Source organism: Podarcis muralis, chromosome 4 (genome assembly GCF_964188315.1).
Source record: "Podarcis muralis chromosome 4, rPodMur119.hap1.1, whole genome shotgun sequence".
NCBI lineage: Eukaryota > Metazoa > Chordata > Lepidosauria > Squamata > Lacertidae > Podarcis > Podarcis muralis.
In genome coordinates this window covers 77587431-77603180 of record NC_135658.1, presented here as the reverse complement: position 1 = coordinate 77603180, position 15750 = coordinate 77587431, and the positions used below count along the sequence as shown (strand labels likewise).

The 15750-nt window shown below is 40.7% G+C and overlaps 1 protein-coding gene across 3 annotated transcripts in view; it reads right to left on the bottom strand.

Annotated features, from left to right (window-relative positions):
• Window positions 1-10339: 10339 nt before the first annotated feature.
• Window positions 10340-15750, bottom strand: part of NCK2 (NCK adaptor protein 2) — a 73982-nt gene continuing 68571 nt past the window's right edge. For all 3 annotated transcript variants that reach the window (XM_028727968.2, XM_028727969.2, XM_077927627.1), the window contains one exon: window positions 10340-11769. In XM_028727968.2, the coding sequence (XP_028583801.1) occupies window positions 11575-11769 (195 nt within the window). In that variant the 3' untranslated portion in view covers window positions 10340-11574. The remainder of the gene's footprint in view (window positions 11770-15750) is intronic.

The window sequence follows — 15750 nt, the reverse complement described above, 5'->3', positions numbered from 1 at the left end:
TCAGCACATTTTAGTAAGCTCTGATGGAAAGCCAGCGTTCCCAAGGTCCAAATTAATAAAGCAGATGAAGTCATGCATTCCGGATGCTGCATGAAAAAGAGGGGAGGGAGAGGCGGAGAGGCGAAAGAGAGAGAAGATTCAGTGTCCTAATAAAATTATACAATTTTCCATCAAAAACTCAATACGTGAAAACAGCCCAACAAAATATTTATGGGCTACCTTGGAATATCGTCCGGACTAAGCTATAGCAGAGGGTGCAGGGAAAGATCCACAGTCTTCAGAGGATTTCAGATTTAAAAGCTTTCCAGACAAAAGCAATACTGTAGAGGATTTCAATTTTTTTAGTGCTTTACTAGCAATAGCTCTGATCCGGAGCTGGAGGTGCGATGCACGAGGGAGGGATAGCCTTATTGCTTGTGCAGGAAGATAGACAAGATTTGTGCTTCGGGGCTGGGGACAGAGCTTAAGAACACATTTTTAAGAGGTGTGATGAGAGGTCAATGGCACAATTTACGAAGTCCTAAGTTTCTTGAGTGTTCAAAGCCCTTCGCACACATTTATGCAACAATCCTTACAACAGCTGTCTAAAATAGGCCAGTCTTCCTATTTCAGATAGGGGGTAAAGCCAGGAGAATAGAGCCTTGCTTAAAAGCCACCTAGCAAGTTTGTGACTGGCGTTAAGAGTTGACGTGGGTGTGACTTGGATCATGCATGTAGCAATGACACTATTCCAGCTTCCAAGCATCTGCATAGCTGGACGATTACACGCTTCAGTACTACAACCTTGCAGAGTCCTGAAAAGGTAAAAATATATACAATAAAACATCTCCGAAATTAGGACACAGACGAGAGCTGAGGGAAGCTGAGACTCACCAGCGTCACAACAGGCACTAGCCAATATATGCCCATGACAACTGCACAGCCACATTCCATATGAACACTCCCTGCCATGATGGATGTCATCATACCTGGTGGAAGAACCCTTGTTTCCAAGCAACAGAACACCACTTTTAAGTGCTTGAGGGGAGGGAAGAGAAGCAAATTCCCTTAAAAAACAAGAATCCCAGAGGTACTTTAGCGAAAGACCACCCACATTTATTGCACACCAACATTTTATCTGGGAGGCCTTAGTCGAGTCAGTTATGGAATGTCTGAGCTAAGGCTGCTGAAACCTATAAACTATTAGCTGCCTTGAATGTCAACATTACTGACAGAAAGGCAGAATATGTATTTTTTTTTTATGATCAACCAGTGGTCTGAAAGGAGAAACTATGACGCGTAAGAGATTGGTGCCTCCACCACGCCCTATAATAAGAAAAAGACTCACCTGTGGAGAGGTTAGAAGCACTGGCTTCTTCTATTAGCTCTTTTTTCTCTAGCATTCCACAAGCCTTTCATAGATCTTCTTGCTAGCGCAGTGCGTCAAATAACTCATCAAATAAAGTAGAATCCAAATGCACTTCCAACTCAAATGTGTATGGCCCAGCAATAATGTTGTTGTTGATCAGGATGAGGACGATGACGTTGTTGTAGTAGTAAATTAAATTTGTATACTGCCCTTCATTTGAAGATCCCAGGGCAGTTCACCAGAGACCATCCAATACTTTTTTTTTTAATGATGTAGTTTGCTAAATTTGCAGCTGGAACGTGTTAAAAGAATTGCAAGGAATTTATGAATTAATACTACAACTGAATTGTTATTGCAGTATTGTTTTTGACAACTACTGTGGCTTAGTGTTGAACAGTATCCCAAATTTTATAAAATGCAAGCCAAATATCTGAGACTTTAAAAGACACTGTGGACTTTTAAAACGAAGGAATCCTGCTTTTTTTATACACATATATTATAGGTTATATAATCCCAGATATTCTCTGGCAGGGTTTGGGACTCTCTCTGCCTGCCCTCTTTTCAGGTATGCAAAGTATGCAATCTTTTTAATTGAACAATCATCTCTTGGCAAGTGGACAAGCTTAAGTAATTCACAGAACTGCAGCCTTCCATTCTATCTTGAAAAGAGCAGAGTGGGGAGGAATCAGGTGGTTTGCACATACCAGCCAACTGTGGCTTTGGGTCATAATCAAGAGACAGCAACACTTGATCAATGTGTACAATGAATTCCACCTCTTCCCCCATGAAGAGTCAGATCCTCCTCTGTACACGTTCCAAGCTTGTCAATATCCTTTATAAACTGTGGCACCCAGAACTGGACACAGTACTTCAGGTGGGGGCCTGACCATGGCGAATAGAGTTACTATTACTTCCCTTGATCTGGGCGGTATACTTCTGTTGATGCACACCTTCAAGTTGTGCATTTTAAAAAAGGAAGAAAATCAGTTGAGATTCTGCCAACTCACAAAAGGCTGTAAATGTTTTCATAATGAGATAAAATAATGTATTTGGATGAAACTTTCTAAGTCACAGGCGCAAAGGGATGGATCAATTGTGGAATTCCTTGTTTCCTTAGCCATTTTCTTTTTAATTTATAGACCTCTCTGAGCAATGCATTTAAATGAAAATGAATAATCGCCCGCTTAACAGAAGTCATTAATCCCCTTTAAGTGCATTCCTGCATGAATCTATTACCACGCATTTCACAAGCTTCAGAGCTAAAATAAATGTTTGATGTAATGTGTGCTACCTACTCTGTTTTAATTAAACAACCTCCTCAGCCTTAGCTGGTGAAATATGTCATTAGTCAGTAGCACATTCATCTTCAAGGAGAAGGCTTTTGAGGGCTGCCTGATAGATACACTTCTGAAACAGTGGGAACTATCAGTTAAGCCTTCCCAAGCACTAATGTCCTTTAATGTAATGTGAACTGGTTTCCCTCCCAACTCACCTTCGTTCTGGGCGCAATTAACCAACATGCCATGTTCCCCTTCTCCGAAAAGCAGAAACAAATGATCACTGGAGGCATTTATAAGCTTGTCTTGGGCCTATGCCTATGAGGCATACTCCATAACTATTCCATTTATTACTAAAAGTCTGTGGTTTCTCAACTGAATTGCCTTTGAAAGACGCAAACTCTTCCTCAGCCCTCAAAGGTCCATCTCCTTTGCACTGTTGTTGGCATCCGTCTGTCTTGGGAAACAAAAAAGACCATTGGCTAATCCTTTTTCAAACCAACTGTGGGCTGAGCGGGACTTTGGCCTGCAAGATTTTGCTGCAGGTCCCACCTACACCGTTTAAAAACGGTGAGCTGACAAGAAAATGAAGAAGTGTGCATGTACATGAAAGCTCATACCAATAACTAACTTAGTTGGTCTCTAAGGTGCTACTGGGATGGGTTTTTTTTAATTTTGTTTCGACTACGGCAGACCAACACAGCTACCTACCTGTGACAAAAAAAGATTAGCTAAGTCCTGAGCAGCCTAAAACAAACACCTGTGAGTTAGCAAACACAAATTTTCAGGTACGCATTTCTCCAGACAAACATCCAAGAAATTCAAAGTAAACTCTAGCAAGTTCACAATATGGTATTGCCTTCTGGCCAGGGAGGAGCTACAGCTGTTGACTGCAAGTTCCTAGATTTGTAAAGGGAACAAGGGAAGACTTCCTGCCATAGGCTGGAATTAGCTCCAGCTGCTCCCTCGTCTCAAAGGATTTTGATGAGAAGTGCAGCGTGGTACGAGACCAGGGAACGATGATGACGGCGAAGGCAGGAAATGCTTCCTGAATAATCCAGGCTCTCTATAGCCAGTATGGAATTTCTGTCCTAGCACAAGACATGAGTGTGGCTTTATTTATTTCTTTTGTAAACTATTTTTAGGGGATTTTGGAGCCATGAAGCAGGATGTTATTTTACACACACACACACACACACACACACACACACACACACGATAATTTCTTCAAGTAAATTCTGGATTCTGTATTGATTTCAAGATTCTGTGTTGACGAGTTTATGAAAACGGACACATATCGAGAAGATACTTGCCCTGTTCAACTTGGGCATGCTCAATAAACCCATGGCATCCTCACTCTAAGTTTGCAACAGTAGAAAAAGGTGTATTCCAAGTGATCAAATTTATGCATTTTGAGAAAATAAGTTTGTTTCAGGATTTCTTGTACACCAAAACAAGTTGGGTCAGCACTCCCCAGTATTCCATTTGTTTCTGGTGGTTCCCCAATATCTGTCACTGCTTCTGGAAGGTATGTAGACATTTCTGTAAGCCTTACGACGTTATCAGACATTTAATCAAGTTGCATACAGCAATTACTCATATGGTAGCCATTTTCAAGTATATAAAGGGCTGCCATATGGAAAATGGAGCAAGCTTTTCTGGAGGACAGGACCTGAATCAATGGCTTCAAGTTATAGGAAAGGAGATTCTGACTGAACATCAAGAAGAACTTTCTGATGGAAAGAGCTGTAAGACAGTGGAATGGTCTCCCCTCAGAAGGTGGCGGACTCTCCTTCCTTGGAGGTTTTTCAGCAGAGGTTGGATGGCCATCTGTCGTGGATGTTTCAGCTGAGATTCTTGCATTGCAGGGGATTGAACTAGATGACCCTCAGGATCCCTCCCAATTCTAAGATCCTACGATTCTATACAGTGGTACCTCGGGTTACAGACGCTTCAGGTTACAGACTCCGCTAACCCAGAAATAGTACCTCGGGTTAAGAACTTTACCTCAGGATGAGAACAGAAATCGCATGGCGGCAGCGGGAGGCCCCATGAGCTACAGTGGTACCTCAGGTTAAGAACAGTTTCAGGTTACGAACGGACCCCCAGAACAAATTAAGTTCTTAACCTGAGGTACCCCTGTATTGTGCAACAGTGCTATCATTGCAATAACTGCTATAAATTATATACATGCCATTATACAGCAACATTGCTGCTTTTGTGTCATTTTGCAATGCAATACAATGCCCATTTTCCTTGTAAAATTCACTTTGCACCCATTAAGTAAAACCAAGAGGGTTAGATCTTTTTGGAAATTGGTAGATCATCACTTCTGAGGAATGCAAAGAGGTCGGCTTCATCTTAATTCACAGAAGAAGAAAAACAACATTTCATTTCTCATTTTCACAAGTAATGTAAGGAAGCAAATTTGTCCAGTAAATTGATTTTTTGATACAAATTGCTGTGGGAGGGAGCTTGAGAAAGACTTAACATTCAGAGCAGCTTCCTTTTGGTGCTGTTTCGTCAAACTGAGTGCTCAGAATTCCTGAAAACCCCAACGCCGCTAATTTGAAGATAAGCTCCTAACACCCGTGATTCCAAAACTCACTGTTTATCCTTCTCAGAGCAAAATTTTAGTTACCTCAGGATTCTTAAGACAAAAATAAATGGCCCAAGTTATGTTGGTGGCCTAGGCAGAGGAAGGGAGTTCTGTGGTATTCGCATCAACACAGCGAGTAGCCCTGCTAAGGGAGGCATTTCAGATTGTGGTAAGGGAAACTCATCAAGATAACCAGGAAGCTGCGGTACTGCTACATTTCATATACTGAGAGGAACACTTCCAAAACACGGACTTACAAACCATGAGTTTGATTTTCTTCTGCTTCTTTCAGCTGTCACTGTTCGTGTGAGATGAGGGAAGGCCATTTTATAAAAGGACTGCAGCCTCTGTGCCACTCTATAGTAGTATCCTACCACACAACTTTAAAGACTGAAATGCACCTACTAGACACAGAGGGCAGAGTGATTTCCTTTTCACATGAAGACAAATGAACAGGCTATATCTGAAAAATCAACAATACCATTAAATACTATTATGAGCAATTAAATAAAGATCAAGGAGAATATAATCAAATTAATTTACAATACTTTTAAGAGGGACAACAGGAAAGACAGTCAATGGACAAAAAATACAACTAGAAGGTACTCTCATTCAAGCCAGCAGCTACATTGTAAAAAGTTGCCCACACAGGCAATTTCCTTGGGAAAAGACAGGCATCCAATTACCAAATACTATTTCATTTATCGTGCTGGTATATTAATCTGTCTAATTCAGTTGTTGGGCTCCAAATCCAGAGTCCAAAAAAGGTACCCCAGAATTGTCAACATGTATTTATTTTGGGACATTCTTATACTCCCAATTTCTTGTACAGAAAGATTGTATGAAACTACCCAGCGTTAAAGTCCTTTGAATTATTATTCCTGTTTGAAACAGAGCCAAAGCACAATTCTTTTATTATGACCCCAACATGCTTTATTTTTACAGCCCCCTTAAAGCATTTGTATTGTTTTATCCATTATGCTCCAAGACAAACTCAGCAAATTCGAAGGAACGGCCCAACCGGGGGGGGGGGGGGGAATATATTGGTGTACAAAGAAGTTGCCTGTCAATCTCACTTCTGTGACAGGCACATGCCAGAAGGAAACTAAGACGTTTTTAGAGGATTAGATATTATTACAATCCAGCATAAATCCTGGATCGTTTGCTAAATGAAAATATATTTCACATTCCTGAAATGATAAAAATGTGCAGCTCGTGATTCCACCTTATGAAGCAAAATACATTTCACAAGGATACTAGATCTCTGCAGATATTTGGTCAAAGAGATGCTCAGCATACATGAGACAGACCCCCAGTGCTCAAAATGTGGGAGGAAAGTAGGAGGGCCCTATATGAAAAACACAGTCCACATGACAAAAGGTTAAGAAAGTGGGACCTCTCTGGCTCCAAGCAAACCCATGGTTAGTTACAGTCCAAACTATGGCTTGCAGTATGCATATCACTAACTGCAATGTCATACTTGACTTTCTTCACTAATGTTTTATTCTGTGTTGTTTCATCTGATGTTTTAATGCTTTATAAGCTGCTTTGAGATTTATTCGTAAAAATATTAAGTGGTATAGAAATGAAATGAAAATTAATGACGACACATGTATGCGGAAGGACACAAAAACAAGATAGCAAATGTTTGGCAGCATAGTTGCTGATTTACTTCCAAGCTAAAATATCACATTGCAGTAGCATTCAACGTCGCTTCTCGTGACAACTGACTCTGGATTACACAAAATCGTAAAGGCTCTGCTAAAGTTGTGAGCAGAAGGCATAATGGTGGTTTATTCGCTGTATAATTTTCTTGTGGACGTCCAGTGAGAACACCTAGCTCAGGCATGGCCAAACTTGGCCCTCCAGCTGTTTTGGGACTACAATTCCCATCATCCCTACCTAACAGGACCAATGGTCAGGGACGATGGGAACTGTAGTCCCAAAACAGCTGGGGAGCCAATTTTGGCCATGCCTGTCCTAGCTGTTTGACACTGGTAAAATTCTGAAGCAAGAAAAGAAGAAGAGCATAAAGATGAAAAAGATATGGGTATAGTAAAGTGAATTAAGCTATACGACATCAGTTCACAAACAGAAAACAACCCATGCATAGGAATAAGCCTCCCTCTTGCCACTATTGGAGGCCTGTCTGCAAACTTATTTTCTTAAAGACTCCACCTTTGTTTCAGCAACAGTCAAAGAAGGGATCACTGCATCAGAAGAACAGGTTCAAATGCTAAAGAAATAGATTTGTATATAATAACAGGAGCAATGGCTTTTTTCTTTGAAACTAAGCCAGCACCTTGCCAACCAGTCTGAAAGCTGACGCAAGGATGTACCTCCCTCTCCAAAACCATCTCTCAGAATCACCAACAGCTAGCGGAAGACTGCCATCCATCACAAAGCAACTGTAAATCAAGCCAGAGGTAACCGCACTAGCTCTTTTTTTGTCTATCTGTCTATGTTCCAAAACAAACAAGCAAATGAAACAACAGGCAGAGAAAAACTAGTGAAGGGTAATAATAAGACAACTTCCCATGTCCCTTCAGGCTGGAACAAACTCCACTGTCAGGTGGGGAGTTTATAGGTTTGAAAACATCCCCACATCTCAGATAAAGGTAAAGGTACCCCTGCCCGTACGGACCAGTCTTGACAGACTCTAGGGTTGTGCGCTCATCTCACTCTATAGGCCGGGAGCCAGCACTGTCCGCAGACACTTCCGGGTCACGTGGCCAGCGTGACGAAGCTGCTCTGGCAAGCCAGAGCCGCACATGGAAACGCCGTTTACCTTCCCGCTATAAAGCGGTCCCTATTTATCTACTTGCACCCGAGGGTGCTTTCAAACTGCTAGGTTGGCAGGCGCTGGGACTGAGCAACGGGAGCGCACCCCGCCGCGGGGATTCGAACCGCCGACCATGCAATCGGCAAGTCCTAGGCGCTGAGGCTTTTACCCACAGCGCCACCCGCGTCCCTTCACATCTCAGATAGAAACTTGCTATTGAAGGGAGAATACAGAGAGCCTTCAAAAAAACCAATTTAACATCTGAAAACTGTGATGATGCAACTGCATGGAAGGATTGTGCCACTTCGATGGCTGAACATTTGAAATCATGAACATCATGAAAACTCTCTCTCTTTTTTGTAAAAGAAGATACCACCTTAATAACTTTAAATGTTTTGTAATGAATTTATGGTTTCTATATTTAACCCCCTAAAAAAGAGGCCGGTTTTAAAACCCCAAAACTTTATGCCTGCAAAAGGACAATTTTTTTTTGAGATTGATACCAAAGTGGTGAGGAACACCAGGAAGAATTTAAAACCAGTTTGTAGATGGATCAACTCAGTTACTGAATTCAGTGCTGACAAAGTCAAGCTGTTACTCACTGGAAGAAATAATCTGAGCTATTTATTTTGCATTTGAGGTGCGATAAATTAAGCTACCAATTGTTCGAAGAAAAAGGATTCACATCTCACTATCAAGAGCTCAATCAATCAATCAATGCATTTTAACAACAAAGGCAAACATTTTGTCGTATTGAAATAGAAAGCAACATGGAGAACAACAGCTCATTGTATAAAACTTATTGCATCCTGTTCAACCCAAGTAATTTGTAGAGTTCAGTACCCCAACCTCTAAAGGGTTTTTTTTTAAAGTAAGTGTTCAACATAATTAATAAGGAACTACACAAGCACTGTTGCAATAAAGTTCAATAGGGCTGAATCAGAAAGTTTTGGTGCATTGCATTCTTACTCATTCATAAATATTCTCAACTACAGTGCTTACTCAGACTATTCAACTTGAATAAATATAAAATAGCAATTGAAAAAGAATGTATCAGATAAATACAGAAAAAAAATGAAATGAAAATAGTGTACTTAAAAGCAATACAATGTAAAACTATAATTATTATTTTTAAACAAACAAACCATGGTGAACGTCTGTGGATCTACCTCTGTACGAAGCCCATGAACTTATTCAAAATACATCAGACATTCATAAGATTAGATTACCCACATTCACATCAGATGAGCTGAAATTGTTTTCACTAAAGTGTTTATTGCATGTATAGCTTAATCCTGTCATTAAATGGTGGGAGAAATTTGCCGTGTGGAGAAAAGGATCCCCTGTCAACTGATTCTCATGTGCCTGCCACCAGCTTCTGCCAGGCTAAAGGGGCAATTTCCTGGTTTGGCTTCGAAATTTATTTGTTCCTGACCCTTGGCAATGGAGCACATTCGCAGCTGTGGCACATAAGAACGGTGATCATACTTGGACTCAAGTCTATTTAGCACCACTGAAGTTTAAGGCTGTAAACATCCAGCCTTCCTTCAACTGTAGGGAAGTTCTATCAGCATCAATGTGAGCACTTCAGAATAAATTACTGTGGCCTAAATATGTTTAACACACATACTCTGGGCCAGAATCTAAGGTGACTCCAGTGAGCTGTGTCCCAATAAAATTCAGATGAATGTCACAGCTGCTCTGCTGGATTCTACCAAAGGTCCATCTAGTCAAGCATCTTCTTTGCCAGACTGGCCAACCGGATGCCTGCAAGAAGGGCTTGAAGGCAATCATGTTGTGCTAACGGTTTGTCCTCCTTCCTTTGCACAAGCAACCAGTGTCCAGAGGAATAAGGATGGAATATGGATTCTCCATTTAGCCACTGCAGCAAATAGACCCATTTCCCATGAAATTGTCTAATCCCATTCTAAAGACATCTAAGCCTATTGGAACTAATTCAAGAGTGGTGGGCTTTTAATCATCTTGAGAAGGTAACTTACATATAGAAAAGACCATCAGGTACAATGGCCATTGCTGACATGAGTTAAAAGAACCTGAAAGACTACTGCAGCGAGAGGCCCTTTGACTACAGGCAGCAGTTCCCCAATGTTAGTATTATATTAGAATTCAAAGAAATCAAACAAAGCAACTGTCCACACATTTGGCATGAATTCAAGATTTAAATACAAGAAGAACATTGCAATTTGTTTTGGCTGATCTGATCAAACTACCTAAATCTCACGGTCAGTATATAAATGGTGACATTTAACCACATTTCATCATGCTATAGGACTCTTAAGGTCATCACCCAAGGATAAATTCAATACTCCATCTTCACATGATACCTTTTTTATTACAATATCCAAAAAGCTGGGTAAGCAAGTTTCTGGGATCATCAAGGTCCTTTTTTTTTTCCTTTTCAATTTTCAGGAATGTGCCATCAAGACTATATTTAAAACCATAAGAAGGTTAAAAGTAAAGAAAAAGGAAAAAGAAAGCATTTTCTTCATATAACATTCTGTGTGTCTTACTACCAATCACATCACCGTTTGTAAACCCTGAATTTTTGTTCCGTTATGCATATATAAAACGTATGCATGTTATGTGTTGGAAGCCCCACCCGCCCATAATTAGCTATGTTTATTAAATGTCTGTATTAGTGTCAATCAGCTACAGATACATATTACTTTAAGAATTAAATACATAATTGTTTAATTCAAACAAGCAGAAGGGCAAGAAAAGAAAGCATTATGTGGATGGCACATTTGGTTGTAGATTACCAAAACATTCAACCATTACAATTCAATGATTCTCTAAGTAATCAACTTTCAATGAAACATCTCTGTTGCAATTACATGTCAAAGTATGCTAGATAGTTTTCTTATTACTACAATTTTTACCGTAGTAGTTTAAGAAGTACTATTACAAAATGCTTTAGTTAGTGTACTCTTCACAAAGAATCAAGGAGGCAATGTAATAGCTGAGTAGAGAATGTAAAGAGTGCTTCTAGAAACTAGGAATTTCTGGAGTATACTACTTGGTAAGCAAAATAGCTACAGAACTCACAGCCACAATTGTTATGTCTACTATATTTCACTTAGTTAGCTGCAGGTTCAGTGCATTCAAACTGTGCCCAGTCTCTTAATGATGAGTTCTGCCAGCGTGAGCTATCTGAACAAGTTAACACTGTTTTTTAATTGAGAAAAAACCCCTTGTTTATGTGAACTAACTATGTAAACGTACACAGAAGAGAGGAGCGTAGAACCCAGGGAAGAATGGCCACTTAAGTGATATTTTCAACCTGAGGGAAACGTGAAGCAACCAAATTTTCGAGAGAGAGGGGGGAAAAAGACCAAGTAAGCAAAAAGAGAGAGAGAGAGAGAAAAAAACGGGGTGGGGAAACGAAGGAGAAAGAATATAATCAACAGAGCAAATACTTTAGAAAGAGGTCATTCTCTGAAGACTGTCTCAGACTGGCGTAGACTGCTCTGCTCTATAAAAGTGAATTTAGGACCTAAGGCTTGTAAGTTATAAGAGGCCCCCAACAGGCCCAAGTCCATCTTCAACGTCACTGAAGTGCTTTCACAAGATATAACTTTTCCCCATGTTCACTGGTGAAGATAGGAGCCTTTTTGTAGTGTTCCACCAACTCATCCATAGTATTAAATCGACGCTGCCCAATGCAATAGACACTGTCCACCAGCTGCACCTTGAAATGTTTATTCTTCCCCGATGCCTTTAGAGATACTGAAAAGTCACTGGGCTGCAAAGAGAAAAAGGAAAGGAAGTGTTAAATGATAATATCAAATGTGCAGTTTTAAAGCCTGCTATGTTACGAGGTGAATGAGCTGCGAGTGAGCTTCCCCCCACTGGGCTCAGCGTTCTGGGTACTTTGAAATACGAATTACTATCATCATAATCAGCATCTTTAGTTAAGCGAAAGAACCTCAACAGCACCATATACAGATATAAATTATGCACCTCGAATGCAAACACTGTTGGTTTAAAGCCAGAGGCCGACAAGTGTCAAGAGAAGTATGTCTATATGCATTTGGAAATACCAAATATTCCTATGAAGAAAGAGCCTAGCTAAAGAAGCATGCCGTTTGAATCCATGGCCACAAGAGGGCCTTTCTTGATTTATTCTGTAGCAAGTAGCTTTTATACATATAAAAAGACCTAACAGTTCATCCTATTTAACTTTAAACAACATGGCACATCTGCAGTATTGTATTACTCACCAAAAAAAGGTAGTTAAAATCGGTGTCTCTTATTCCACCATAAACTGAGCTGCCAACATTTCTTCAGGAATGGGTGTTTCAAACACCTGCTTTATTTTTTAGTGTGTATATTATACACTTGTGCAGACAGAATTTATTCCCTCTGCTTGGTCACCAGCACAGCACCCCTTTTTTCTGCCTCTTTTTAAAAGTAGACGAGTTCCCGATATGCATTTCTGTGCCAGATTTATTTTGTTTGCTACAATTAACTTCCCATCTGGTTTTACACATTTAAGGCCAATGTATTAAGCCAGGGTTGTATAAACGAGCAGAAGAAATAGCAACGTTAAATACTAGCAGACAAAACAATTCATTTAAGTTTGTGTGCCCAGCCATGGATTGCCAAGCGCTTCTTTCAAGCTACAGAACTAGGTAAGAAACATATATCCATATATATCCATATATCCAATATATCCATTACTTAGGATGCTTACAAGGTTAGCATATAAAGAAGCACCTCTTTCCCTACTAATTTCAATTGGCAGTAACTACTGAAAAACACTGCAGTGTTAATTGATAACTGCCTATTATTTCAAATCTTTAGCTCCACCTTAACAATGAGGTCGACTGAGCTACATATTGCTCTTAGCTAAAAAGCAGTAACATAAATTTTACTGGCAGTTATTTTGGATTACACTCTGTTCATGGGTGGAGGTTTTCCACTACACTATCCAGGCAATCTGGAATTTCCAGTGATTTAGACCCCTCTGGTTGTAGCTGTCTGTTCCACATCCAGCCCAATTTTCCTAAATTGCCAGCCAACCTACACACTTCTGGCTGATTCCACACACCAGGTGGAAATAAGTACGCTTAGACAACACTACCTGGAACCAAGGCAGAGAACATGAACTGTAACATCAAGTTACAGTCGTACCTTGGAAGTTGAACGAAATCCAATCTGGAAGTCCGTTCGACTTCCAAAATGTTCAGAAAGCAAAGCGCGGCTTCTGATTGGCTGCAGGAAGCTCCTGCAGCCAATCGGAAGCCCTATCAGATGTTCGGCTTCCAAAAATAGTTCGCAAACTGGAACAGTCACTTCCGGGTTTGCGGCGTTCAGGAGCCAAAACGTTCAAGAACTAAGCTGTTCAAAAACCAAGGTATGACTGTATTACCGTACTGGTATAATCCAAGTTGGTGTGTGTGTGTGCTGTAGAAAAATATGAAAATGAGATAGGAAGCAAATGTCTCAGAAGAATCAAGAAAATTTCTAGGCTTTTCTATTTAAATAACTAAAACGGCTTAACAATCTCTGTCATTTTCCAGCAACAAATTCCATTAGAAAAAAATATATCACTGAAATTACAAGGGAGTAATTCATGGAAATCATAACTTAAGTACGAGAAGCGACATTACTGGCTACTGGAACCTAATTTTAATATTATATTTATGTGATAACAAAAATGTAAGTTATGTGTCATTTGTCAAAATAGGAATCTGACAGATGAATGGTATGGCAAAAGCACAGCTCCCCCGGTCCTCCCTTCGAGAGCTGACTGCGTATGAACTGCCCTAAGTGTTCTCCCAAAGACTGTGGTATTGGGAAAGCCTTAGAGCAGCCATTTATAATATTAAAGTAAAAGTAATTATAGGCAGAGCTGTAAGGAAACTAGACTGGAAGCCAGAGACACCTGCACCAGGATTGCACTGTATTTCCCACGGTATTAGGGCAACAACATCAACACTGTGCTGTGGCTGCTTTCTATGGTGGCAGCAGCAGATAATTGTGTCTGGGAAAGAGGGTGGGAAGGGAGAGAGAGAGAAAGAATACCTTGAACAGGAGACGTGCAACTGCTCCAGCCTAATTATTAACAAGGTAGACAGGGAAAACGTAATAGGGCTTTTCTGTCACTTGAAATGAGTTCCTACTCAAGGACTGACATTAAAGCAATGATCGTCTTCCCAGTTCCAAGATTTACTACCTAAATTTACATATAAAATACAAGTACGTGTCACTTTTCTTCCATCAGGCTACAAAAATGAGATCCTTTTGGGGTCCTTAGGCATTTAAAAAAAAAAGCAGCGAAAAGGCACTTTAGTTCTTTCGAGAGAGAAGCACAGTCAAATAGGAGAATCTGAAGAACTTGAACAGCTGCTGCAAACATGTCAGGCTCCTGTTCTCCTCCTCCCCACCACGGGCTCATATTTTAGGTAACGGAGGAAACTTGAAGAAAATGTAAAAGTGATTCGGCTTGTTTATTACTGTTTCCCCCTACAATGCAAACAGTTCCATTAAAGTCTAAGACCTCTCTCTCTCTCTCTTTTTGCATCTTAGCACTGTCATCCTATATACTGCATTGAAGTTAAAATGCAGCCTAAAACTATTCCCTGCTGTCTGCCTTGAACTTGTTCCAAGAGTGTTTATTTTTATATTTTGTGTCTGTTTGCCTTTTTCGTTTCAGCTCTTGGCAGATATTTCTGCTCCTTTTCCCACTGGACATAGCTGCTACAGTCGGATGGCTCGCACGCAATCTTTCCCATGCTTGGGCTTCTGGAGTTGTAGAGTAGCTCACAGGCACTTTTAAGGGCACATCTGAACTGGTTATTTGCTAGGGGTCAATGCTTCTAAGCGGCACCTAGAAGACTATAATGAAGAGCCGACCTGCACCATCCACACTGGCATAATAACCTAAACAAATATGTGTGATGATATTGTACAAGGATTAACCAAAACACAATGAAAACCCACCACCTGCTATTGCAAAAGGAAGTTGCTTGATAGTAAAATTGTTGGAAAGTGCTTGAATATTATAAATCGTATGGCGCAAAAGGCACGTGGGTGGCGCTGTGGTTTAAACCACAGAGGCTAGGAGTTGCCGATCAGAAGGTCGGCGGTTCGAATCCCCTGACGGGGTGAGCTCCTGTAGCTCGGTCCCAGCTCCTGCCCACCTAGCAGTTCGAAAGCACGTCAAAGTGCAAGTAGATAAACAGGTACCGCTCTGGCGGGAAGGTAAACGGCGTTTCCGTGTGCTGCTCTGGTTCGCCAGAAGCTGCTTAGTCATTCTGGCCACATGACCTGGAAGCTGTACGCCGGCTCCCTCGGCCAATAAAGCGAGATGAGCGCCGCAACCCCAGAGTCGGCCACGACTGGACCTAATGGTCAGGGGTCCCTTTACCTTTATGGTGCAAAAGGTTACTTACGCACCTACATTTTCTGCATTCACTTTTTTACACTCTCTTTCTCATAGAAAAAAGGTAATGCCAGTCACATTGTGATTTTGCAGAATGTGTGCCCTATTTTGCACCCCTTCCCGCTATTTCTTGTAGACTAAGGAAAAACAGAAAATTTCATGCCAGCCCACGATTCTGCTGTCTTGCTTTCTCAGATAACCATGATCTTTACAGCTCTTCTCAGCAAAAGCCTCAATTATTACCTCATTTTGTAGACAAAGTAATGCATTAAGTCACTTCTGGAAGAATCAAAACACTGAAAATCGCATACTGTAGTCCAATCCACTCAGTCAAAA